We start from the raw sequence: 21,967 nt of genomic DNA, 5'->3' as shown, positions 1-21,967 counted from the left end.
CTGTTACTGCACTTCGGTAACTATTTTGACATCTTTAGTGCATCAGCTACTGAACAGGAGGTTTAATGTCTGAGTATCTCCAAATATCATTTGTGCGACGGGGTAGTTGAAGATACAGATATATATACTGTCAACGGAAAATGGCCACGCGCAGAATGGGACTCAACCAAGACGGGGGGAAGACCGAGAGAGGCGCTAGAATTCTGGTCGTCTCTTATTCCTTGGTAAGCACTGCGCATCCTTATTTTCTCATCCATTTGGGCCACGAAAATCGTCAAACTCTGGACGGTTGAGATGACCCTGTTCCTTGCGCCAGAGGTCTTGGCGGCGGGGCGGGCGCCGGGCGCACGAGAAGATCAGCATCGACGCATTCAGAAGCACTCAGCAAAGCCCAGGAAACGTCGGAGACTGCTCCACGAGCACCAACATGGGCATCATTGATGTTTTTCAGTGGACAAGAATCTGTGGGCGCGCGTTTGGCCGCTTTGTTGCAAAGCTGCAGGGAACACCGTGCTCCCACCGCGCCGTATGTTCATGGACGTCGAGGAAACAGGCAATTCAGAACAAAATCCCCACCAGCAAGCGGCCAGAGCCTGAGAGACGTGGTCGCGGTCAGTTATCGGAGATTTCTCCCAATAGGACCTCGAGCATTGTGCCCAGGAATGAAGAAAGTTTTCGGACACTGTCCGCGAGCCAAGAGTCTTGGCGGATGCGGGAGAAAATGGCGCACAATCAGGAGAATCTGCATCCTTGACATGTCGCTTGACAGCATTGTTTTGAAAAGGGTTAGAGGGAGGAAGAAATCCCGTATGCTAATTATATTAAGAGTGCAAAAAAGACACTTTTTCGCCTGATCTGCGTCCGGCCTGGGGGTACTGTATCGTGTGCCAAGATTCGCATCGGAGGAGGGTATCCCGAAGTCGGCGTGCCGTGGGGGCTGTTGCTTCACACCCGGCCCGGTTTTCCCCTCTCACGTTCGGCACATCTTCGGTATGGGGTCTCCATACGTACCGGACTACGTACACGGTACACCCCTCATTCGCGCTCCAGGCCACCTACTCCGCAATGAGTGCAACCCGCGTGCTCATCACCTCTCCTTCGGGAATGGTGAGGTTGACCGCGCCTTGGATCGTGGTGCCCTGGCAAATCCCGATGGCTTGATTGGACGAGGTTCCCCATAGCTGAGAGAAATTCGGATCGCGGGCCCCTCTCTGTCTCAGGGTGTCTCTCAACCCCATGGAGATGAGGTCAACAAGTACGGTCGATATCCGGCTTCGGTTTCCATTGCCCAGTTGGTACGCTGCCCCGCATTCAGTCAGGATATAAAACCGCCGGCCCTCCAACGCCAACTCAATTCCCCCCAAACTGGTGCTTTTCCTGTGCGGGTCACAGAATTTTCCTCTCCCTTCCTCAATCCCCATACCCCGCCTCCCTGACCTCGCACCAACATGGCAGGCCTCCAACTCAACGTCGACTGGAAGTCGAACCGACGGGCAATCGCCTACTGCCTAGTGGCTGCCATCGGTGCCCTCTGCTATGGTTACGACACAATCTACTACACCGGCATCCAGGGCATGGAATGGTTTGCCAGAGACTACGGAGAGCAAGACTCAGATGGCACCTACTCACTCGGCACAACATTCCTCTCCCTCTCCGCTAGCATCATCTACGTCGGCGAGCTCGTCGGAGCCCTCATCGCCGCCCCGATCAACGAAGCCCTCGGCCGCCGCGCCGTCTTCCTCTCCGCCTCCCTCTGCATCATCGCCGGAGCTATCGTGCAAGCATGCTCCTTTGGCTCCCACCCAGTCTTCTACGTCGGCCGCGTCCTCATCGGCCTGGGCGTCGGTCAGTTCACCGCAACCTGCCTGATCTACATCGGAGAAGTCGCGCCCTCTGCAATCCGCGGTCCAGCCCTCATGTGCTTCCAGTTCATGCAGTCCATCTCGCAGCTCGTCGGCGCGTGCGTGAACCAAGGTACACAAGGCATTAGAAGCTCACAATCCTACCGCATCCCCATGTGTCTCCTCGTCGTCCTACCTGGAGTCATGCTCCTGTGCCTCTTTTTCACCCCCGAGAGCCCAGTCTGGTTCATGAACAAGGACAAGCCGCAACAGGCCCTCGCCTCGCTCCGCAAGATCAACCGCAGCAACAAATCCTACGACCCGACGGCCGACATGCAGGCCATCGAAACGCAGGTCGCCCTCGAGCGCGAGCAGGCCAAGGACGCCACCTGGGCCTCGCTCATCACAGACCCCGTCGAACGCCGGAAGCTGTTCTACGCCTGCGGCGTCATGTTCGTGCAGCAGATCAACGGGATCCAGTTCTGGTATACGTACGGCGTTGTCTTTGCGCAGTCGATTGGTGTCGCCGACCCATTCACAATCAACACCATCATCTACGTGCTGCAGATCATCACGGTCGGTGTGTCCGTCATGCTCGGAAACAAGATCAGCCGCCGTAAGAACCTCATCATCTGCTCGATCGGGATCCTCGTCTCTCTGATCACCGTCGGCGGACTGGGCGTGACCCGTTCCTCCGATGGAACATTCACGCGCGGCGTGGGAATCGGCATCGTTGTCCTCGCGTACATCAACATCATCTTCTACAACTTCTCCATCGGAACGCTCTCGTACTCGATCGCGTCGGAGATGTCCGTGGGCCGGAACCGGAACAAGATTACATCGTGTGCCATGGCTGTTTTCTTCATTACCGTTTGGCTGATGGTCTTTACGAGCCCCTACATGTACTATGACGGAGACCTGGGTCCGAAGATTGGGTTCGTGTATGGTGGTACCACGACCCTCTTGCTTGCGTACTCGTGGTTCTGTGTGGGCGAGACGGCGGGACGGAGTAATGCGGATATTGAGCGGCTGTTCCAGGATAAGGTTCCCGTTAGGGAGTGGGCCAAGTATGTTATCCTTGATGATGGTCAGGCTGCGGGGCAGAAGAAGAATGAGGATGAGGAGCAGATTGAGATGGCGTAGGGGTTGTCTTGGGCAATGACTTTTGTGTAGGGTACCAGCCGTTGTGCTTATGGGAATGTTTTCTACATACACAGTTGATAGACCAGGCTGCCGTATAAATGCCAACATATTGCAAACATGGTAAATAGTACTCCAAGTCGAGTCACCGCATTAGGCTTTATGCTGACATGAAGGTGACATGGTGTCCTGCTTTTGGATACATTCTAGTAGAGCAGGCCCTGGTGGATCTGTTAAACAACAGCATCCAACCCACGCCATTGAATGGCGTCTGGAGCTCTTGAAGCAGGCAAGAGAGGGCTTAGTTTGAGGACGAGCAATTTTCTTCAAAAAAAGATTGCAGACAAAGTAACCTCTGTCTTCAGCCAAGCCACGGTTCCTAGAGCATAGCTTTCCACGGGCGAACTGGGAAGAACCCTTTGGGACAGCTGCGGGGACTTCTCATACCAGGTCCGAATCCAGACATCGAACAAGGAGCCTTCGGCCTGGAAGCCTACAAGATAGTAGAGGCTACATAGGACTTGACCTTCGACAAGGACAACCTTGTCCCATCATCAGCCCGCGACCCACCTTGCAAACTCGTCTTTACCTGGCTCTACGCGCTGGATGGCTGCTTCGTTGCCCGTCTGCGGCAGAGGCATGCGCCAACCCTCCTTTTGCTAAGCTAATATGCGGTTTTACCTACTACATTGCAGCGCGAGGGGCATTTCCGTTCCTGGTCACGATTTATCCCGGCTGTGTGACCTGATTCCCTTGTCGTATAGGGTGTATATTTCTTGGCCATTGGGGCCCGTGGCTGATGTAGAGCATCATGGGTCCTTGGGGGATATCAAGATTTGTAGGAGGGTTTTTGGATGACTTCTTAATTGCATGTTAAGGCATCTTGTGCGGCTTGCTTACTGGTATTGAGGTGCTCTACTGGTAATTGTGATCCTGGCTGATTCGACTGGCTCGACGGTGATTTGGGCCCGACTAAGGGCGAGGTGCGAGGTCCGAGTTAGAAATGCTGTCAACATAGTTTTGAAATACACAAGTTTGGTTGGGTTGTAAGCCTCGATACAGACGATTGACCTTTCTATCTCAACGTCCTATGATACTATACTGCATGTGAGGGAATGCGGGGCTTGCATTATTACCGATCCTTAGCATACTCGCGCAGTGCCACATTCAAATCCTCACGCAGATCACACTCTTCAAAAGCAAAGCTCTTTGCCAGCGCCTCCAGTTCGGCCTTGCTTTTCCCACAGAACAGCTCCGCAAATTCCTTGTACAACGACTGCGCAACAAACGTGCGGAACACGGCGCGAATCAGATGGTTCTTTGTATCCCAGTTCAGTGGGTACGTGTTCTTCGCATCTGGCGCCACCTCATCAATCCATTTCACCAATGGCCCTAGGAGCCCTTCAACCTCAGGCGACGGCTTAGCTACGAACCCGTCCACATACAGGCGCTGCTTCTTCTCCACATGTGGCCAGATGAGATTATTCCAGGCCGAGTCCCGACGCGTAGAGACGATACCCATGAGCCCGATATCCTTGTACGGCCAGGTCGACCAGTGAATCTTCGCACGGTCATAAATCACCAACTGCTTCCGGAGCACCGCGACACGACAGCGGTTGATCTCCTCCCGATTCGGATCATCTGGAAAGGCATAGGTCGGCCCGAACTCGCCGTTCCAGATGGGGACCTTGAACCGGAGCTGGAACTCGCATTTGCGCAAAAACTGCTGCTCTAGTTTCTCGTCTTGCTCCCTCGTCCCGCGGTATAGCTCGCCTTCGGGGAATCCCATCATGCTGTAGTCGTGAATCGAGTACACCGCGTTTGGTAATACCTCTGTGAACCCCTCCCATTCCATGGCGTAAGTGTTTCCCTCGAGAAACAGGATATGGTGCCTGTCAATGGCGCGAATAGCCTTCTCGAGACGGCCGTAGAAGGGGGCGAGCAGGGTGCGCGAAGGGTCAGCAGGCTCGTTGATGGGATTATAACCAGCTACCCAGGGGTTCCCTTTGTATCGTTCCGCAATGCGTTCCCACAGCCACACTGCTCGATCCTGGTGATCTTTGTAGTCCCAGAACGCTGCATAATTAGTTGGGTTATCCGAGTGCCAATCCTGGTTCTGAGCGCCGGGGACGGTGTGCATGTCTAGGATCGTATAGACACCATACTTTGCGCAAAGAGCCACCACCCGATCAAGGTGCTTGAATCCCGGTTCTTTGAGAATGCGCGGATTCAGGTCATCCTCCAGGTGTCGGTGATTAAAAGGGAGGCGGAGAAGGTTCAGGCCGAGCGAGTGCAGGAGCTTCGCGTCACTCTCCGTGAAAAAATGGTGCAACCAGCGGTCGAAGAAGAACTCGTAGTTCTCCTGCCCGAGGACCTCGCGCATCGCGGCGCGGACGCCTGACTCGTGGCCGGGGAAGCCCGACATAAAGTTTTCCATGCTGGTGCGTGTTAGGTTTGTGTTTCCTGGAATGGGGCAGCAAAGCGTACTTCATCCATCCTCCGAGAGAGGTTCCACGCAGTATGACGGATGCGCCGTTGCCGTCGACAATCTCAGCGCCTTTTACTTGTAAGAATCCAGTAGCCATTGTGTGCTGTGGCTAGATTATACACGGCGTTGTCGACAAAAGAAAGCGCCGACCCAGGAGGGACGGATGCATTTATCAAGTGCCGGCAGGGCGGTTGGTTGTATCGCAATAGTCTCGGTAAAAGCCAGCCCGAAACTGGAACCTCACGGTGCTTACTCTCACCCAAGCTACTTCTTGGCCTTGCATCTTAGTCTGTCAATTTTAGGCTAATGGCTATCATACCGTGGACACAGAGAGTGCCCACCTCACCAGTGGTCATCGGACGCTTTGCCTCGTAGTGGCCAAGTTCTGAACCCCGTCCTGCCAACATCTCGATCCGTGGTGTACGCTGGTATTGTGTTTTCTGCTGAACATGCCTCGACGTGCGTCCATACCGCCAGCGTGGAGAACTTTCCACAAATCAATCACTGATTTTCGCATCGAGAATGGTCGATTAACATCAAGTGATGCAGCCCATGCAGCACCCGACACTACCCCGCCCTAATATGGCGGCGATGACGATTCTAAAACGCCTCCAAATACTCTGGAATAGCGCGACCCAACTCAAGGTTTGGCGCTACGGCTACTAGACTCGGTGCTTCAGCCAATGGTGGATTTTTCGCTTCCCGCCTATTGCGGACCCTAGAAAGGATCTCTCCTGTGGTCTCCTACTTCCTCCATACAGGAATCTTGTGCTGTTGGATTTTGCCGGAGGATTTGGTAGATCAGAGCCCGAGTGTTCTCAGCCAACCAGCGATCTAATCGCGGTGGAGGCGCGACCGCGATGCGCTCACGCAGGCAAGCAGGCCCTAAGGGTTGATAGTTCTCTGGCCCAGAAACACTCAATGTCAGATTTGGAGTCGGTGCTGGTCTTGAAGGTGAAGCAGTGCTAAAATAGTAGAGTTATTGAAGGACTACCCCCTAGTTGGGTTGTATAGGACCGGCTGTACGCCTGCAGGACCGGTCGTAAGAAGGCTCCCTACCGGGACAACCCCTCGGTGTGCGGAGTAAACCCTTGCGAGATTAGCCTTTCCAGAATATCGCAGCTGATCTCATATTTGGCTAAACGCCTCGTTTCTGGCTGAATGATCTTGACGGTCTTTGCACGAATCCCGCATTCTGATATGTGCTCTTATGCAACGCAAGAGTCTATCAACTCTAAGCCATTAGCACTTGAAATATAGGGTATCTAGTGCAGTCACTTATGGTTGTCAGATCGGGAAACAAAGAAGTTCAAGGTCATGGTGTTCAACGTGCTCGAAAATCCAATCATTCCAGGCTTCGCACCGGACCCCTCCATCGTTCGCATTGGGGAAGAGTACTTTCTTGTCACCTCGAGCTTTCATCTCTTCCCCGGACTACCCATCTATTGTTCCAAAGACCTGGTATCCTGGACACACATTGGTCTGTCTCGCTCAGCGAACTAACTTATCTGGAGCTAAAACGCAACTTAGGCAACGCTATAAACCGGACGTCCCAGCTGTCACTTACAGGCGCGAGTACACTTCTGCACAACTTCAACGGCCCTTCGAAAAACAGAATAGTCGGTACAGGAGGCTTGTGGGCGCCGACTATCCGACACTACAGAGGCACAATATACATCGTCGGCACCAACGCAATGCACATTCACAACAATGACGATAATGTGAAACCGGATATCGAGTTCGCGAACTTCATTATTCACACCTATGACATCCACTCCGATAATTGGAGCGACCCTATCTTCTTTGACTTCTGGGGGATTGATCCTGATTTATTCTTTGATGATGACGGGCGCGCATACGTCTCGGGTTCTTCGTGGAAGACCGATCCGGGAACCATAGACTGTTTTGAAATTGACCTAGAGACTGGGCGCAAAGTATCCCAGCAGCAGGTGATCTGAGTGGGACATACCAGAGTTATTCCCGAAAGACCCCATATCTACAAGCACGGCAGGTGGTATTATATTCTTGCGTCTGAGGGTGGAACCCATGAGGATCACCAGATCAGCATCGCAAGGTCAGAGAGTATATGGGGCCCATTTGAGGGCTGTCCTAACAACCCAATCCTGACGCCTTCTTCTGCAAGGCCAGATCAGTACATCCAGTACAATGGCCACGGCGACCTTTTCCAGGATGAAGACGGGGAATGGTTCCTCGTTTGGCTCGCTGCGCGGAGGGACCCGGACGGCCGGTGCATCATGGGCCGCGAGACCTTCCTGACGCCGATGCAGTGGTCGCACGGCTCCTGGCCTGTCATCGAGCAGCCGCTTGCCTTGGACCGTGCACCAAGCGAGGGCATCGCCTTCCCGAGGCCGTTACGCCCAAACCTGGACTTTGTCTGGATTCGGGACCCAGACCTAGCCTGTTACGAGGTTCTGGAGGATGGTCGAATCATCAAGATACGACCATCGGCACGGGATATTAACGAGCGCATTGGTCATATTTCCTTCGTCGGGAAACGACAGCGGATCTTGGTAGGCCAAGCGACAGTGACCCTACGCACAGCTTCGGATTCTTTATTTGCCGCCAAGGATGTGGTTGCTGGCCTCGCATACTACAAGGATGAGCACCGCTACGCCCGAATCGCCTTCGACTATACTACGTCGACGATTTTTGTGGAGGCCAAGAAAGCGGACGGAGTCTCTCTTATCCAAGCCCGTACGGGAGGCCTGAGCGTGGAAATGGCAGAAGGGGTCGATATCAATTTCTGCATCAGATATACTGAGAAATCGCTTGCGTTTGGATACTCCGCGAGGAATATCTCCCAAAACGGATGGATCTTCATTTGTACTATGGATACGCTTGACCTGACGGATCGAGATTTCACGGGGCCTTGTGTTGGGATCTTCTCTGCTATGAAGGCTGCATGCGCCTCTGGTGGCGTTACTGTCACTTTCGTTGACATTTCAGTACATGGTTAGCTGAAATTAAAAGCTTGCAATAGTAGATGGTTTTCCTACTGACAACAGTCCCGTTAAACATAACCGATCTGGGACATGGCTGTTCTTTTGTTCCTGCTTAGTTCGCGAGGAAGCTGTCCTGTATCATATTATGGTCTTTTTTTCGTTTACTTTATTTCCGTTATATGGAGAGCCAAAGCATGTTCTTGCCCTGGATCATCATTACCCATTGGCAGCATTGACGAAGCGTTTGTTAGATGGACGGAGTCGTTGTGGGTCTTCCTTGCTACCACTAGGCTCTGAGTCTCACTTGGTGCGTCCTACACTGTCTTGCAGAAGCCATATTTTACTCCATAGTGTGTTTCACAACTGCGATTTCACAGTAAACAAGTTTAGCCAGTTTACGGCCGAAGAGTATACCATGTGCCGACGTAGCATTTAGGGATATTAAAGTAACCTTAAAGACTATCAAGGTGTGGCGTTTGCATATTCCCATGAGCTAATTGCAGGATCGTAGACAGTGGTGACGATGTGATCATCTTCAGGGTCCCAGTCAATGCCTATTCCACCATATTACAAGGCACCTCCCCTCCAATTCTGTAAATCCAGCCTGGCGAGATGTTGCCATTAGACTTATCTACCAGTCGAGGTTAAACAGGGCAACGCTGCAGTAATTTGTGAAATCAAGACATGAGGACGGCGTCTGCATCACGTGCAACCAGCCATGCATGCCTCTCCTCCAGTGCGGGGTAGAAGTGTTGTTTGCTTCTTTCAGGCACCAAATACGCTAGATAATGGAAGCCTAAGCATGGAGAAGGGTTTGGTTCCATGGCTATTGAAAATGTTTGTGACAGATATGGCCTTTTGATCAAGTCGACTTAGGTACAAGCCAATATCACCACATCCAAGGGAATGGCTTCAGAATACGTCCGAGCTCAGAAAGCAGATGTCAAGAAGTAAGTACTGATCCTATAGCGCGGTACTAATTGCTGATCCCGATTGAGAATCCTTGGAAGAACTATTGACATAGTTGTGGGAGACGAGAGAACAATCTATAGCGTCCATGAAGCATTAGTATGTGCTTCTTCGCCTTTCTTCGAAAAGGCCATGGCAGGGGAATGGAAGGAGTCCAGCCAGCGCACAATCCAACTACCAGATGATGAGCCGAGCATAGTTGCGCTCTACATACACTGGCTTTACCATCGCACACTGCCAGTATTCTGTGATGAACCAGGCCTCCCTGGAAATGCAGAGTACCTCGACCTCGTCAAGGCATATGTTTTCGGGGATAAAATTCTAGACACAACGTTTCAAAACACCGTTATTGACGCGATGATTGAGAAGAGTCGCTCTAAAGCGCGGGATGGAGCCAGTTGGTACCCTGTTGGAGAAGTCATCGAGTATGCATACCACAACATGCATGAACCAGCACCAATTCTTGAGTTGCTCGTGGATATGTATGTGACTACTGCCAGGCGATCATGGCTTTATGACTGGGCAGATCCCGCTACTATTCCACAGCGTTTTCTTCTTAGTCTTTGTGCTGAGCTCTTGGATCGACGTGGTCTTTCTGAGGAGCCCCTTGAAGCCGGGAAATACTACAGGCATGCCAGCGACCATAAGCCCATACCGCCGGCCGAAGATTAGGATGAGGTTGTCAACTTGCTCGATTGCACAATCGCCATTATCGATCTCCGAGGGCCATTGAAGCCACCTCAAACCACATTGTGATGACTTGTGCAGCGATACTATTACAATCCTATAACCTTGAGATATTACTACGTAATTAGGGTGCAATTACAACGTGGTAGTCCACGGGAATCCTTGAGATAGATAAGGTCTAATATGGCCCGCAGTTACAGATTGACTAGGTTGTTAGTCGCATTACCCACACCCTTGATGTTCTACTGACCTCAGTAGCACAGCACTCGGCGGAGAACCGGGCCGCACGAGACATTTAACGTTGGAACCGTCTGCCCAAGACCGCGAATATCAACCAGATGACGATAGTACCAGCTGTAGTAGCACACCTGCTCCACCGGCCCTTGCTGGGGGCTGGCTTCGGAAGCTGACTAGAACAGTCGATATTTTCGAAAGCGACAACCTGACATAGTAGGAGCTGGATAAAATGCAGTTACTCACACATGTGTAAGCGCAAAGAGCTTCTAGATGTTTTCATAATCCGTGAGCTATCCAGTATTGGAGATATGCAGACTATGTGAATTAGTCTGAGGAACTGTACTAGGTATCAATATGATATCCCTTACATGGCAAAATTGCTATGCATTGCCTTGAATGCTGGAAAATAACGCTTCATCAAGATAGATAACCAATTATGCCCCGCCGCCATTGTCTCTAGAACCATTGAAGGTTCCTACCGGATACCCTCACTATAGTTTATTTTATCCAAGATTTTATTCAGCGTGTACAATTGAATCCCTGTTGGTTAAGTCATTCTGATGACCCAGTGTACCCAAGAAGCTCGGGGATCCTGTGTGTACGAGCCTTGATGAATGGCTCTCTAATGATATTTTTGGTTGGTCACGAAGGAATGTCAAAAATTGAAATTTTGCTTCGCAAAGACATGCAGTAGAGGTAATTGGATGCTTCAAGGTCAAAGAGGTTCCAAGCGAGAGGAGACCTTTCTTATAGAGGTCAACCCGCTGTCGAGCGTTCTTTGCCCAACGATGTCACCACACAATCCGTTACCAGACCTTCGGCATTCAGTACAGCTGTCCGTTTGAATCAGATACTATCTCAAGATATCTTTCAGACCCCGAAACGAAAGCGATTTCACCAGATGGTCGTCCATACCAGCTGCGAGGGCCTGGTCGTGCGTTTCACTAGACGTTATACTGGTTACTCCTAATAGCAGAACGCTGGATTATTTTCTACTTTTCAAACTCTAGGATTTTCCTTGAGGCAGTCATTCCGTCCATGACTGGCATAGAGATACCTAAGAGGGCTAGCCAGAGTAGACAACAGAAAGGCAAAGTCCACATACCTATCAAAACATAGTCAAAGTTGCGAGTGGCCTGTTTGTAGATCTGTAAATGTTTGTAGTGAGCTTCGCCCCAGGTCGAACCTCACGAAGGCCTAAATTAGTTTTCAAACGGTGTGTACTCGTGACAGAGGTAGAGTAGACCTTATACAAATTTTGAGCTTTGTTGCTACAAATGGACAAATTATCTGGCTGCCACGACTGCCATACTAACCTCGTCGCAGCTTCAGGCTACAAACAAAACTCCTCAGATCGAGCACGCGGTGAAGCGCAGTATACCAGCCACTGCATGGCAAGATCTTTGAATGCAGTAAGCCGAGCACAGGTCCGGCGTAGTTCATATTCTCCGCCGTAACCGGCAGCGTCGGCAGGAACGGCAAGAAGATGACGAAATAGGTCGCGAAGAGAATTGCAAGCAGATTCATGGGGAGTCCCCATTTGCCCAGCGTGAATGCGCCATGTGGGATATCCTGCGGCGCGGTGAGCCGCTTGAGCACGAGAAGTATGAGCGGGATGAGGTAGGAGATGTAGAGCCCCAATGTGCTTAGGGAGAGGATGGCGTTGAATGCCGCTGTAGAGCCAATTTGGATGAATGATAGGGCGAAGATACATGATGCGACGAGGAAGAGGGCGCGAAGGGGGATTTTGAACGTTGGGTCGACGCGCGCGAAGAAATCGGAGAAGGGGAGGCCATTATCCCGTGCGAATGCCCACGTTAGGCGGGTCACCGAGGCGAGGCCGTTGAAGAGGGCGATCCAGCCGGGGAGCATGCCCATTGCCATCAGTACGTAGGTTGCTGACTTTGAGCCCGTGGCCTGGTAGGCGATTGTGATGATGGGGTAACCTGTTGGGCTGAGGAGCGCTTCGGCGTAGCCGTTCATGCAGTAGAGGACTGCGATGAGGTAGGCGAAGGCGAGGACGCCGTTTATCAGAGTGCCGTAGATCATGGAGCGAGGGACGACGACTTTGGCATTTTTGACTTCTTCAGCCATATGGATTACACGGTCGACACCTTTTTACATTGGATTAGCCTGTCGGTATGCCAGGAAGGGGGCAAATAAGAATCTCGTACCAGCCAAGGGCGTAATGACACCAAGAAGTCCGATGGAGAATACAACACCTGAATCCTTCCAGCCACTCAAGCCACCGACGAACGTGTCCCACACGAACGAGTCCGTGTTGTGGGGTGCGAGACTCACCAAAACGGCAATGGTGACTGGCAGGAAGACAAGGTGCATGATTCCGGCAGCGTATTCGATACCTCTCAGGATGCGACGCGCGAAGACGTTGGTGATGATTGGGACAATTGCTACTGCCCACATGAGCAGCGTACCCCGCCATCTAACTAGTTTATACTCAGGATGTGCCAGGACAACCATGCCCTGGATCTGGGTTCCGATAAAATAGGGCGCGATGCAGACGAGAGCGGACCACGAGAAGACAGTGACCCAACCTTATCGTATTAGCAATTGAACTGAAGGATTGATACTGCAAGAAGCAGGCTTACCCTGGAAGAAACTAATGAATCGACGCCCGCGAGGCGCGAGGAAATAGCTCCAGTGATATTGAGCACCGGCAGTAGGGTGTCTGTCAGGCTTGACGCCAGCAGTGTCTCCTTACCGGGGGTGGTGCTTCAGAACCTACACAGAAGCAAGCTCGGCCAGAGAACATGCAATGGCAAGATTGCCAACAGTACTCAAGATGATCCCATAGACAATCGCTGCGGGACCGCCATTATACAACCCGGAAAGCAAAGAACCACCAGCAGATTCCCACGTAGCGAGTAGACAGGCGGAAAAGGCGAGGGAGGAAAAGAAGTTGAGATAGCGCTATAGATTGATTAGGGGCTGTACGAAATGGGCCGGGCAATCGTACCTCCAGTTACTGCTTCTGGCGCGGTGTAGCGCTCTCGTGGCTGCCAGTATCTCCCCCTAGTAGGCCTGATAGCGCAGGGCTCTCGCTCTTCATTTCAGTCTCTTGCTGCATTATAAACCACGAGAGCCCGCTTCTTTTGCATACACAGAGAATAAAAGAGAAAGGAAAAAAGAGGGGGAGGAGATTTGACAAACTCGACAGAAAATGAGCCGACCTCCAGCCCCGGAAAATTCTTGGGGTCGAACAGGGGTGTCCGTCGCATAATGAATCATCCTCGTTGAAACGGTCTGGTCGCTTAGGCAGACACCCTTGTCCCTGCATGGATAGTAACCAGCCCTGGGGCAGTTAGTGGTAACGCAATGGCACACCCAGTCCTCCGCGGGGTTTTGTTGACCGCTAATATGCACTAGTCACATAGTAAGGAACCGGTTGCTGCGCGGCCTTGCTAGAAGTCGTGGAGTTGCGATTTAATTGATGCTGTCAACTGACGCATTGAACTTTATGCGCAGATGATATCCCATGGTGCCTCCCTGAATGTCCAGCCGCATTGTATACTCCCTGCTGATTGGCAATCAGATCCCTTCGTGATGGGGTCCTTCAAAATTCATACTTGATTTCATACTGGAACCCTTCTTCCCGAGTGGTTCTCACATGTCAAGACACCAAAAGGTACCATGACCAACCAATAGGACGCTCTCGAGGACCTATCACGCGACAATTGCTATACATTCATCATGTTAGCTTTCTCCCTTCTCCTAGTAGTCATCATCTTCATGGCCGACGGGCTACTCCAACCTGCGATAGTTCGGTATTAATACTCCCGTCTGGCCCATCATTCAGGTCGTTCTCTTCCAAAGGCTATCAACAATGGACTATCCAGACTTTAATATTAACTTAGCGGTCGTAATATCTAGGCATGAAGGAAGGTCCCATGTGCTGCAATGATCTGGTCAGCGTTGTGTCGATTTCGACGACGCCGACCTTTCTGCTGACCAGGAAGTGAACGCCCAGGAAGAGTCTGTCTCCGAGCTGTGTCAAGTACCATTGTTATTGTCGTGACCTGGTGTGTATGGATCAAGTCTTTCTCAACGATTCTACTCTCCAGACCTGTCCGTATCCACCTATTTTCATCGGATGTGTGAATATCGGCAACTTGTACAATTGTTAACTGAATGTGATGCCGAACTCGAGTCAGAGTCATTCACAGGTCAAACTGCACCACTCATGGCTAGTATGGTGCCAACCGAGTGGTCTAGACTATCACGACAAGGGATAAAAGTACCAACCCTCAAAGTTCCCATGCTGTCCAATATGGTTCAGAGTTCCTCTACGATAAATACCTATGTCTCCTTGCCCATACCCCAAAACAAGAACTTCTGGAGCGGCACCAAAGCGAGCCCATCGAATATCAAGGATGTAAGCTAACATCCGGTTTATGGGTTGGGTCAGACAAGCAAGTCTCAATACATCTCCATAACAACCAGCACAGATTGGAAATTATTCGGCTTACTTTGAGGAATGCTGTTCCTGAGAACCAGACTATTCGCTCCATGTAAAATTCCTTCCGTCTTAATGTTTAATGATCTGCATACCGACCTGTTGCCCCGCCAAGATTCCGCATACACAAGCGAGTCCCCTTGCTTCGTCACTCACACGGCCAATGTTCACTGCCAGAGCCACCCAGGGAGACTTACCTCCCTTCGTGCTTTTCTTATTTGCTCATGGCTTTTCTAGACTTTAAACAAGTGATGAGTTCGCAAACATGGCTGCTGGTGCCAAAGTCGACCTCTATATGGATAAATGCACCAAAGGCTAACATAGGGGATTTTCGCGATTTTTCCTTGTGATAAATATATTTTCCGAGTGGCAGTTATAAGCCTTGCAGTTGGCGGCCATCTATGAATAGAGCCAGTCCTAATATGCGCAAGACAATTCTACTCGAGAACTTTTTGGATGTTTCTACGCTGGTGCTTGATAGCTTGACAAAATATATTTAATAAGAATTCGACATGCTCTGTAAGTTTGCGAGCCGGAGCACTCGCCGGTCGATAGCTCCAAGTCGCCCTTATAGTTGCATAATATGGTGGCCAGTTGTTGATTCTAGCCCGCTTGCTGCAGAGATATATACAGTGATGGCTTGTCTGCTTCCTCTACTATTTCTATCAATCCAAGTAATACTGGTCTGAGGTTGAGGCCGGTTACTCACTACAAATACTACAGGTCTATATCTGGCCCCGAGTGGACGACATTCCACAGGTTTACTAACCCCAGTGTTGAAACTACGTAGTGGATCCTATATTTCTTCAGTCACCTTATGCTCAGATGATAATAGCTAAACACTCCACTTCGTTAAGGGCCTCGTTTTTCTTAAACATCAAGACGTATACTCATGCGTGGTTTTTTAGTCCTGTCGTCTCTCGGTTGCCTTCTATAGGGTGCTTCTTGCTAGAGATAAACAAATCCCTTGATTCAGGAACGGCTGTGGCGTTGCATGAGCAATATATTCGCTATGGCGCTATGCAACGTCGCACGAGGTCAAGCCCAACCGCAGGGGGGACAAACTTAAGCAACCTTTTTGATAGATATGCTGGCCTCGAACCATGAATCCAGAAGCTCGGGTGGTTCTATAATTGGCTGGATAGTCCACCCGTATACCAAGGGCTTGTTTTCTATTTTGGAATCTTGGGGCACATTGTCTCATATATAGTTGAGCTGCTTTCCTATCATAACACACTGTCTCTGTGTATCGACAATAAATCGACAATCAACACTCAATAATAGACAATTCCCTTCATTGAAGCTCCGGCTTTAGATCTCACCACCACAAATGCGGGCCCTAATATGTCTCCTCTTCGCAACCCTCATACCTTCCTCTCTCTCCTTGGCTCCAAAGCGCATACATGGTTCTGTCGCCCAAGTTATCACGTCCTGCGTGGAACCCAACACAATCGCCCTGACATTTGACGACGGCCCCTGCGCGTACACCGAGCAGGTCCTCGACTTACTGAGGGACTACGACGCCCGCGCCACGTTCTTTGTCCTCGGAGAGGCAGCCCAGAAACATCCCGAGCTCCTGCGCCGCATGCAGGACGAACAGCACCAGATCGGCTCCCACACGTATGTCCACATCCACTTGGCCCCTGCGGTGCTTTCCGTTCCCTTCCCTTCTATAAGAAGCTGACGTTCCTCAGATTCTCCCATCCCAGCCTCCCCACACTCAGCCACGATGCAATCGTCTTGGAAATGACGCGGCTCGAGAACGTGCTGATCCCGATCATCGAGCAGATTCCGACGTACATGCGCCCGCCCTACTTTGACATCAGCGACGAGGTTCTCGCCACCATGTCCGAGCTGGGATACAAGGTTATCACGGCTAGTATTGACACAAAGGACTATGAGCACGATACCAAGGACGGAGTACATGTCAGCTACAACAAGTTCCTGAATGAGCTTGACGCGGGCGGGAGCATTGTCCTCTCGCATGATACGCACTACTGGACTGGAGGAAGCCTTGTCGAGCGCATGCTGATTGAGATTTCGGAGCGCGGGTTGACGGGTACGTTATCTTCTCCCTCTTTTCTTTTTCCTCATGAATCAATCGCGATGAGTGGCGAGCACTCGCTAATGGCTGTAGCTACCACCGTCGGTGACTGCCTTGGTGAACCGCTGGATGCATGGTACAGGCCTGCTCAGATGCCGCCCATCCGAGTCTGACCTGAGCCCGTTCGGAAGGACTTCTTGGGTGTATTGTCTCCTGGTATAGAATGAGGATGTGGTATCGATATTTTTCTCGACACAATACTGGATAACCAGTACAAGGTAGGTAATATCTGCATATTCATTCCAGCCAGTACATACTACGAGCGAACATAATATAGATCAATTGTGATCGTTTATACATACATGACAACCAACCTGTAGAGACGAAATTGAAAAGCATTCCTCAGGTCCCTCAACCAACAGATAGACAATGTAGGCTATCTAGTGCACAGGATCGATACGGCACAGCTGGCAACAAGACATTCAACGCAGGATTCCCACTATCAACAACGGGCGTAAACTCAATCGTCTCATGAAGGCACGCCACCCGGCACATAATGCGCCTCCCTCTTCTTCCACCCGCTAATAAGCTCCCTCGCCTCCTCGGGGCAGCACCACGATCGCGGGACACTTGTGCCACCAGGGCGTACACACCCGAGCAAGCGTCATCCTATGCTTGGACGAAGAAAGGGTTACTCAACCCTACCTGCCAGAGCCGCAGATCGCCAAGCACGACAGATGGACCCGTACATAGGTATTGGGTACTGTCGCTTACTATTGAGTAGTTCGACCTACAGGGCAAACTATCGGCACACCGGGATGGGAATCACACTAGGTGGACTTTAGCAAGATACTGAGACATGTGAGTGCATCGGATGTTTCGATCTATAGCGCCCAGTCCGGGACCGTTGCGGAACCTGGAGAAGACAGCAAGACGCCCGGAAGCTCCAACATAATCATTAATAAGACCAAAGGTTAGTGCTGAGATGTCATGGTGGTATTTGGTCATTTATATCACACTTGGAGGATTCTCTCGCTCTGCCATTCAGCATAGGCGTTGACGAAAGTGTGACTATCGATGAGCAAATGGGAGGAAGCCAAGCAACTTTCCCCGCATTACAAATCACCCCTCCAGCTCTGTCACCATCAGGGAAAAAAAAGGGGATATATAGAGCCCGGACGCTCCAGCTACACTTAAGTTCGTAGCCGAATCAAAAATCCAAAGAAGATTTGACAATCGGATACTTCATCCCCACGCAACCCAAGATGTCCCGCCCAGTGACCGAAGTCGTCACCCTCACCTTGCTGCCTGGGGCCAACGCCGAGGAAGCCATCAAGGGTCTGAACTCAGTCCTATCAAGACGGGAAGGATTCCAGTCTCTGAAATGGGGGCGCTGGGAGCAGGATAAAACCAAAGTCAACTTGATTATCGGTATGTTCTCCAACCTTCCGAGCAGACCGTGGTTAAATGCGCGCATTCCTACCAGAGACAAGGACTAATGAACGTGTTATCCAGGCTGGGATGATATCCGCTACCACAAGGCGTTTGAGCAATCTGCACCCGACTCTGCTGCCGCGAGTGCCTTTCTAGGACCCGTGCTCGCCGGGCCACCGTTTATGTTCCACGTCTATCTCGAACCCGCTGAGCGGGACAAAATCCTGGGCGCCACTGTTGTCGAAGTCGCCACGTTCTTCTCGGTTCCCGATGATTACTCCGTCGAAGGCGAGAAATTCTTGGAGATCCTCGGCTCGTTCAAGGGAGGTCTGGGCTTTCTGCATGCGGATGTCGTTGAGGAGATCTCTGCGGATGGAAGCGGTCAGAAAGGACGGGGATGGTTTGTTCTTCTGGCCTGGGAATCCATTGGCTTGCACGTGGCGGCCAAAGACTCGGATGCTGTGCAGCAGAATTATCACTTGATCAAGGGGAAGGGCAAGACAGATGAGATTGAGTGGCACTACGTTAGGTTTAGGGATGCTTAGGGATACCCATTTTCCCTAGTTAGTGATTTCACGCGTGCCTACAAGGATATCAAGTACTTCTTCTTCCTCGAAGCCTGCACGCATGGGAAAATAAATGGATTGAATAGCCGCCAGTGTGTCTTCCTCAAATAGCAGGGGTATGATTCCAATGCGGATTCGAGGTTCTGCTCTGTGAACACCGAGGTGGATTAAAACAGAATGAATAAACCCCAACCAGACAACAAACATTCTAATCAGGCAGAATGGAGATCTTGCTTGAAAGCATTTCAAATGTACATATCCACTCCACCATCCAAAAAGTCCGACAAGCAATAAATAAGTCAATCTGAGTCCTTCGCCTTCCATCGCGATTACGGAGTACTCCTTACTAAGATCTTTCACACACAGACAGTGAAGGGAGTGGGTGGAAAGGGTACCCTGGTGAGGTAGGGGCAAGCCCCTACCAAGAACCGCCAAGTAATTCCGCCGTCGATTTGGCAGGCAGCAGGCGGAGAAGAAAGTGTCAATCTATAATGCTCTGGTGATTGTGCGGCCAGTCTGAGAGTGGGCAAGACCTTCTGCACGGGTCCGATACGATTCTAGGATGAGCCCGTTGATGAACATGCAGGGGAGGAGGTCTTGGCTGGCTGGTGGAATAACCCACGGGGCGACTAAAAGACTTAAACCAGCCCTAGGGGGCCTTAGGACATGGCGTTTTTGAATAATTTTGCCTCTGGCATCTTCCCTGTAGTTCGTAATGCCATACCAATGCATACTTGCTCTTTTTGCAGAGGGGGAGTCTACGGCATACTTGAATGAGAGGCTGGGTGTATTCCGCTAAGAAGATCATACCGCCCCAGTATGACAGGCATGTCACACTATATAGCAGGGGTAACTATTGGCATCAGCCTTTTTCTCGCGAGAGCAAAGAACGCTACCCAACAGTTGAATCTAGCCGACAAGGTTTCAGAACCAGGCAGGTATGAAATCTCGCAAGAAACTTGATCTGCGTTTGCTCTAATGATGGTTTATAGGGGGTATGCCTTCTGGGGTATATATCCCTTGTCTCACGTCACATAGAACCTGAATCAGCCAAGCGCCTCATCCGAAAGCCAAGTATCTTTGGGAACTCGGTAAAGTTCTTCGACGAATGTTCACGAGCCGGGTCGCGAAAGCTTTCGTCGAAATTGGTCTCCTCAAGTGCATCCATGGTAAGGCCTACTTCGAAGAAAGGAGTGAAGAGCTGGTGCAAGGAGCGATGGTACATGTACTACAAAGTGTCAGAATTTAACCTGCAACTGAATTCCAACGCATGATAGACAAAAGAGCTCTCACCGGCGTCTCGTCCTTCCGCCCTGGAAAGACCATCTGCTTTGCTGGAGGGACGTTCCAGTATCTGGTCATCACAATCGAGCGCTCGATACTGTGTTCGCCCGTTTCCGAGTCCTCGTGAACGAGGATCTGACGGGACGCCCCTGATGTAAAGAATATTGGATGGAGTAGGGTAGCCACGAAGCTAGCAGCAAGTATCAATTGTTGGATGAATCGTATGGTAGGACGAAAAAAAAATGCTGAAGAAGCGGAGGAGGGAGGCCATCCACTCACCAGCCGTTTGGCTTGAGGAGCTGCTTCAATGCCTTTGCCAAAGGGTACAGGTCATGGATGTCCATGAGGGCCATATTCATCGTAATAACATCAAAGCCCCCGTCCTATCAAGAGCTCAGTCATGAAGGGCCAAACGAAGCAGGAATTCTCCATGAGAGCAGCCCAAAACTGACCATCGAACCAACTTTACTTCCAATGAAGCCATCCCAGGACGTCTGGCTCGTGACATCAAGACAATTATATGATATCCTATCAGCGAAGCTAAAACCTTCCGTCCTCGCCCTCGCATATTCGAGCATCGCAGGCGCACCATCCGTAGCGATAACAGACTCAGCCCCCTTCTGAGCCAACCAGCGAGCCACGAGGCCATTTCCAGTAGCAAGGTCAAGCGCACGGAACCCCTGCGCTGGCTTGACCAGCTTTTCGAGGATGGGCAGTTCCAGGTAGCGGAAGTAGTCGTTCCCTTTATCGCCCATTCCTTCGTCCCAGCTGGAGGCGAATTTCTCCCAGGGGGTCAACGAGGGGTTTTCTGAGGCCATGGTGGATGAATCGTGTGATTTTGGAGAAGAGGCAGAATTTTTCGTGTTTTGAAGATGCAGGAACCGCTTGTCTTCTTCTGTTCCTGGAATACGAAGACATCGCTTGGCATCTGCAAGCGTGACTCATACACTCTGGATCAGACATGCCCAGGTCCGAATGGCCGGGGTGTAAGCTGGACTTATTATGTAGCAACGTTCATAACCACGTCATGTTAATTTTGCTTGTTCTCCCGTAGTGTATGATAACAAGTTGCTTTATTCCCCGGACCTTGGATTAACCAATCACTGTTGAGGTTACTGATTTTATTTGCAGACTAGGTCTGGGCAGGTGGGCCTTGGTCAGCGAGCCATTACACGAAGTTGGTTTCTTTGTTTTGTCTTCCAAGTTTTCAACATGATCTTTTCTCCATTCATATCAACAAACTGGGATGTCTTTTCTGAACCCCCTCATAAGCCTTGCATCTGTGCTAAGGCAGACAAAAATACCCTGGGGTTGCGCTATCTATTACACAAGCTACATTCCACTTTCTGAATCCCACTTCGCCTAGATTCTGGAGGTTGTTAAGGTCCTCCGTTTGGAAGATGTCCGGGAGTACCAGAAACATAAGGAGAACGAGGGGCAAATTGCTGCGAAACTCACCCTCGAGGAGTACTACCAACCAATTATGATGGACGACCAGACCAAGTTTAGAGGAATGACGCTGGACGAGGTTCGCGTTCATTACCGGGCCTACATGAAACCCCCGAGGAATCGCGCCCATAGATAAACGAATTCTTCTGCATTGCCATTGACGACGAAATAGAGCAGGCCCTGGCCGGGGCTGATCCAGCAGCGATACTCGCGACTGACAACTACTCGGACGATATAAAGAAGGACTGGGTCAACGGGCTCGGGACAGAGCCAGAAGAGGGAGATAAAGGGTGGATCAAGTGTTCTGTCTAGAGCCTGTAGACTCTGTGACTGGCATGGATGGCAGTAGGCCGATGATGGTTTGGGAATCTATGTGTAGTGATGGGTCTAC

General features: G+C 50.9%; 8 protein-coding genes across 8 annotated transcripts; 5 read left to right on the top strand and 3 right to left on the bottom strand.

Annotated features, from left to right (window-relative positions):
- Nucleotides 1-1,309: 1,309 nt before the first annotated feature.
- On the top strand, nucleotides 1,310-3,109 carry BJX68DRAFT_237991 (general substrate transporter). The gene has a single exon (XM_071040267.1). It carries the CDS (start codon nucleotides 1,449-1,451, stop codon nucleotides 2,982-2,984), a length of 1,536 nt encoding a protein of 511 aa, XP_070898779.1. The 5' UTR covers nucleotides 1,310-1,448; the 3' UTR covers nucleotides 2,985-3,109.
- A 1,004-nt stretch (nucleotides 3,110-4,113) lies between these two features.
- Nucleotides 4,114-5,566, bottom strand: BJX68DRAFT_276092 (glycoside hydrolase family 5 protein; the record flags this gene model as incomplete). Its single annotated transcript, XM_071048003.1, has 2 exons — nucleotides 4,114-5,419; nucleotides 5,469-5,566. 2 exons carry the CDS (start codon nucleotides 5,564-5,566, stop codon nucleotides 4,114-4,116), a joined length of 1,404 nt encoding a protein of 467 aa, XP_070898778.1.
- Nucleotides 5,567-6,786: 1,220 nt separating this feature from the next.
- Nucleotides 6,787-8,447, top strand: BJX68DRAFT_255545 (glycosyl hydrolase; the record flags this gene model as incomplete). Its single annotated transcript, XM_071043054.1, has 3 exons — nucleotides 6,787-6,949; nucleotides 7,000-7,418; nucleotides 7,473-8,447. 3 exons carry the CDS (start codon nucleotides 6,787-6,789, stop codon nucleotides 8,445-8,447), a joined length of 1,557 nt encoding a protein of 518 aa, XP_070898777.1.
- Nucleotides 8,448-9,533: 1,086 nt separating this feature from the next.
- BJX68DRAFT_267241 (uncharacterized protein) lies at nucleotides 9,534-10,073 on the top strand (the record flags this gene model as incomplete). Its single annotated transcript, XM_071045763.1, has 1 exon — nucleotides 9,534-10,073. The coding sequence occupies one exon, from the start codon at nucleotides 9,534-9,536 to the stop codon at nucleotides 10,071-10,073; it is 540 nt and encodes a 179-aa protein (XP_070898776.1).
- A 1,563-nt stretch (nucleotides 10,074-11,636) lies between these two features.
- On the bottom strand, nucleotides 11,637-13,564 carry BJX68DRAFT_267240 (putative GABA permease; the record flags this gene model as incomplete). Its single annotated transcript, XM_071045762.1, has 5 exons — nucleotides 11,637-12,439; nucleotides 12,500-12,880; nucleotides 12,935-13,014; nucleotides 13,072-13,256; nucleotides 13,517-13,564. The coding sequence occupies 5 exons, from the start codon at nucleotides 13,562-13,564 to the stop codon at nucleotides 11,637-11,639; spliced, it is 1,497 nt and encodes a 498-aa protein (XP_070898775.1).
- Nucleotides 13,565-16,129: 2,565 nt separating this feature from the next.
- On the top strand, nucleotides 16,130-17,016 carry BJX68DRAFT_267239 (chitin deacetylase; the record flags this gene model as incomplete). The annotated part of the gene is made up of 3 exons (XM_071045761.1): nucleotides 16,130-16,419; nucleotides 16,494-16,858; nucleotides 16,937-17,016. 3 exons carry the CDS (start codon nucleotides 16,130-16,132, stop codon nucleotides 17,014-17,016), a joined length of 735 nt encoding a protein of 244 aa, XP_070898774.1.
- A 975-nt stretch (nucleotides 17,017-17,991) lies between these two features.
- Nucleotides 17,992-19,070, top strand: BJX68DRAFT_97643 (uncharacterized protein). Its single transcript, XM_071050107.1, has 2 exons — nucleotides 17,992-18,274; nucleotides 18,359-19,070. Exons 1-2 carry the CDS (start codon nucleotides 18,109-18,111, stop codon nucleotides 18,820-18,822), a joined length of 630 nt encoding a protein of 209 aa, XP_070898773.1. The 5' UTR covers nucleotides 17,992-18,108; the 3' UTR covers nucleotides 18,823-19,070.
- Nucleotides 19,071-19,413: 343 nt separating this feature from the next.
- Nucleotides 19,414-20,988, bottom strand: BJX68DRAFT_237985 (class I SAM-dependent methyltransferase). Its single transcript, XM_071040266.1, has 4 exons — nucleotides 20,580-20,988; nucleotides 20,407-20,510; nucleotides 20,137-20,317; nucleotides 19,414-20,071 (listed from the first exon to the last, which is right to left on the bottom strand). The coding sequence occupies exons 1-4, from the start codon at nucleotides 20,943-20,945 to the stop codon at nucleotides 19,874-19,876; spliced, it is 849 nt and encodes a 282-aa protein (XP_070898772.1). The 5' UTR covers nucleotides 20,946-20,988; the 3' UTR covers nucleotides 19,414-19,873.
- Between the last annotated feature and the right edge of the window lie 979 nt (nucleotides 20,989-21,967).

Source organism: Aspergillus pseudodeflectus, assembly GCF_044049435.1.
Source record: "Aspergillus pseudodeflectus strain CBS 756.74 chromosome Unknown BJX68scaffold_23, whole genome shotgun sequence".
Classification (NCBI taxonomy): Eukaryota; Fungi; Ascomycota; class Eurotiomycetes; order Eurotiales; family Aspergillaceae; genus Aspergillus; species Aspergillus pseudodeflectus.
This window is presented reverse-complemented; position numbering and strand designations above follow the sequence as displayed.

Coding starts and splice junctions, on each gene's coding strand:
- BJX68DRAFT_237991 (XM_071040267.1), top strand. CDS start 1,449: ATGGCAGGCCTCCAACTCAACGTCGACTGGAAGTCGAACCGACGGGCA.
- BJX68DRAFT_97643 (XM_071050107.1), top strand. CDS start 18,109: ATGTCCCGCCCAGTGACCGAAGTCGTCACCCTCACCTTGCTGCCTGGG. Junction 18,275..18,358: donor CAAAGTCAACTTGATTATCG/GTATGTTCTCCA, acceptor CGTGTTATCCAG/GCTGGGATGATATCCGCTAC.
- BJX68DRAFT_237985 (XM_071040266.1), bottom strand. CDS start 20,945: ATGGCCTCAGAAAACCCCTCGTTGACCCCCTGGGAGAAATTCGCCTCC. Junction 20,511..20,579: donor GAAGTAAAGTTGGTTCGATG/GTCAGTTTTGGG, acceptor AGCTCTTGATAG/GACGGGGGCTTTGATGTTAT. Junction 20,072..20,136: donor GGCGGAAGGACGAGACGCCG/GTGAGAGCTCTT, acceptor GACACTTTGTAG/TACATGTACCATCGCTCCTT.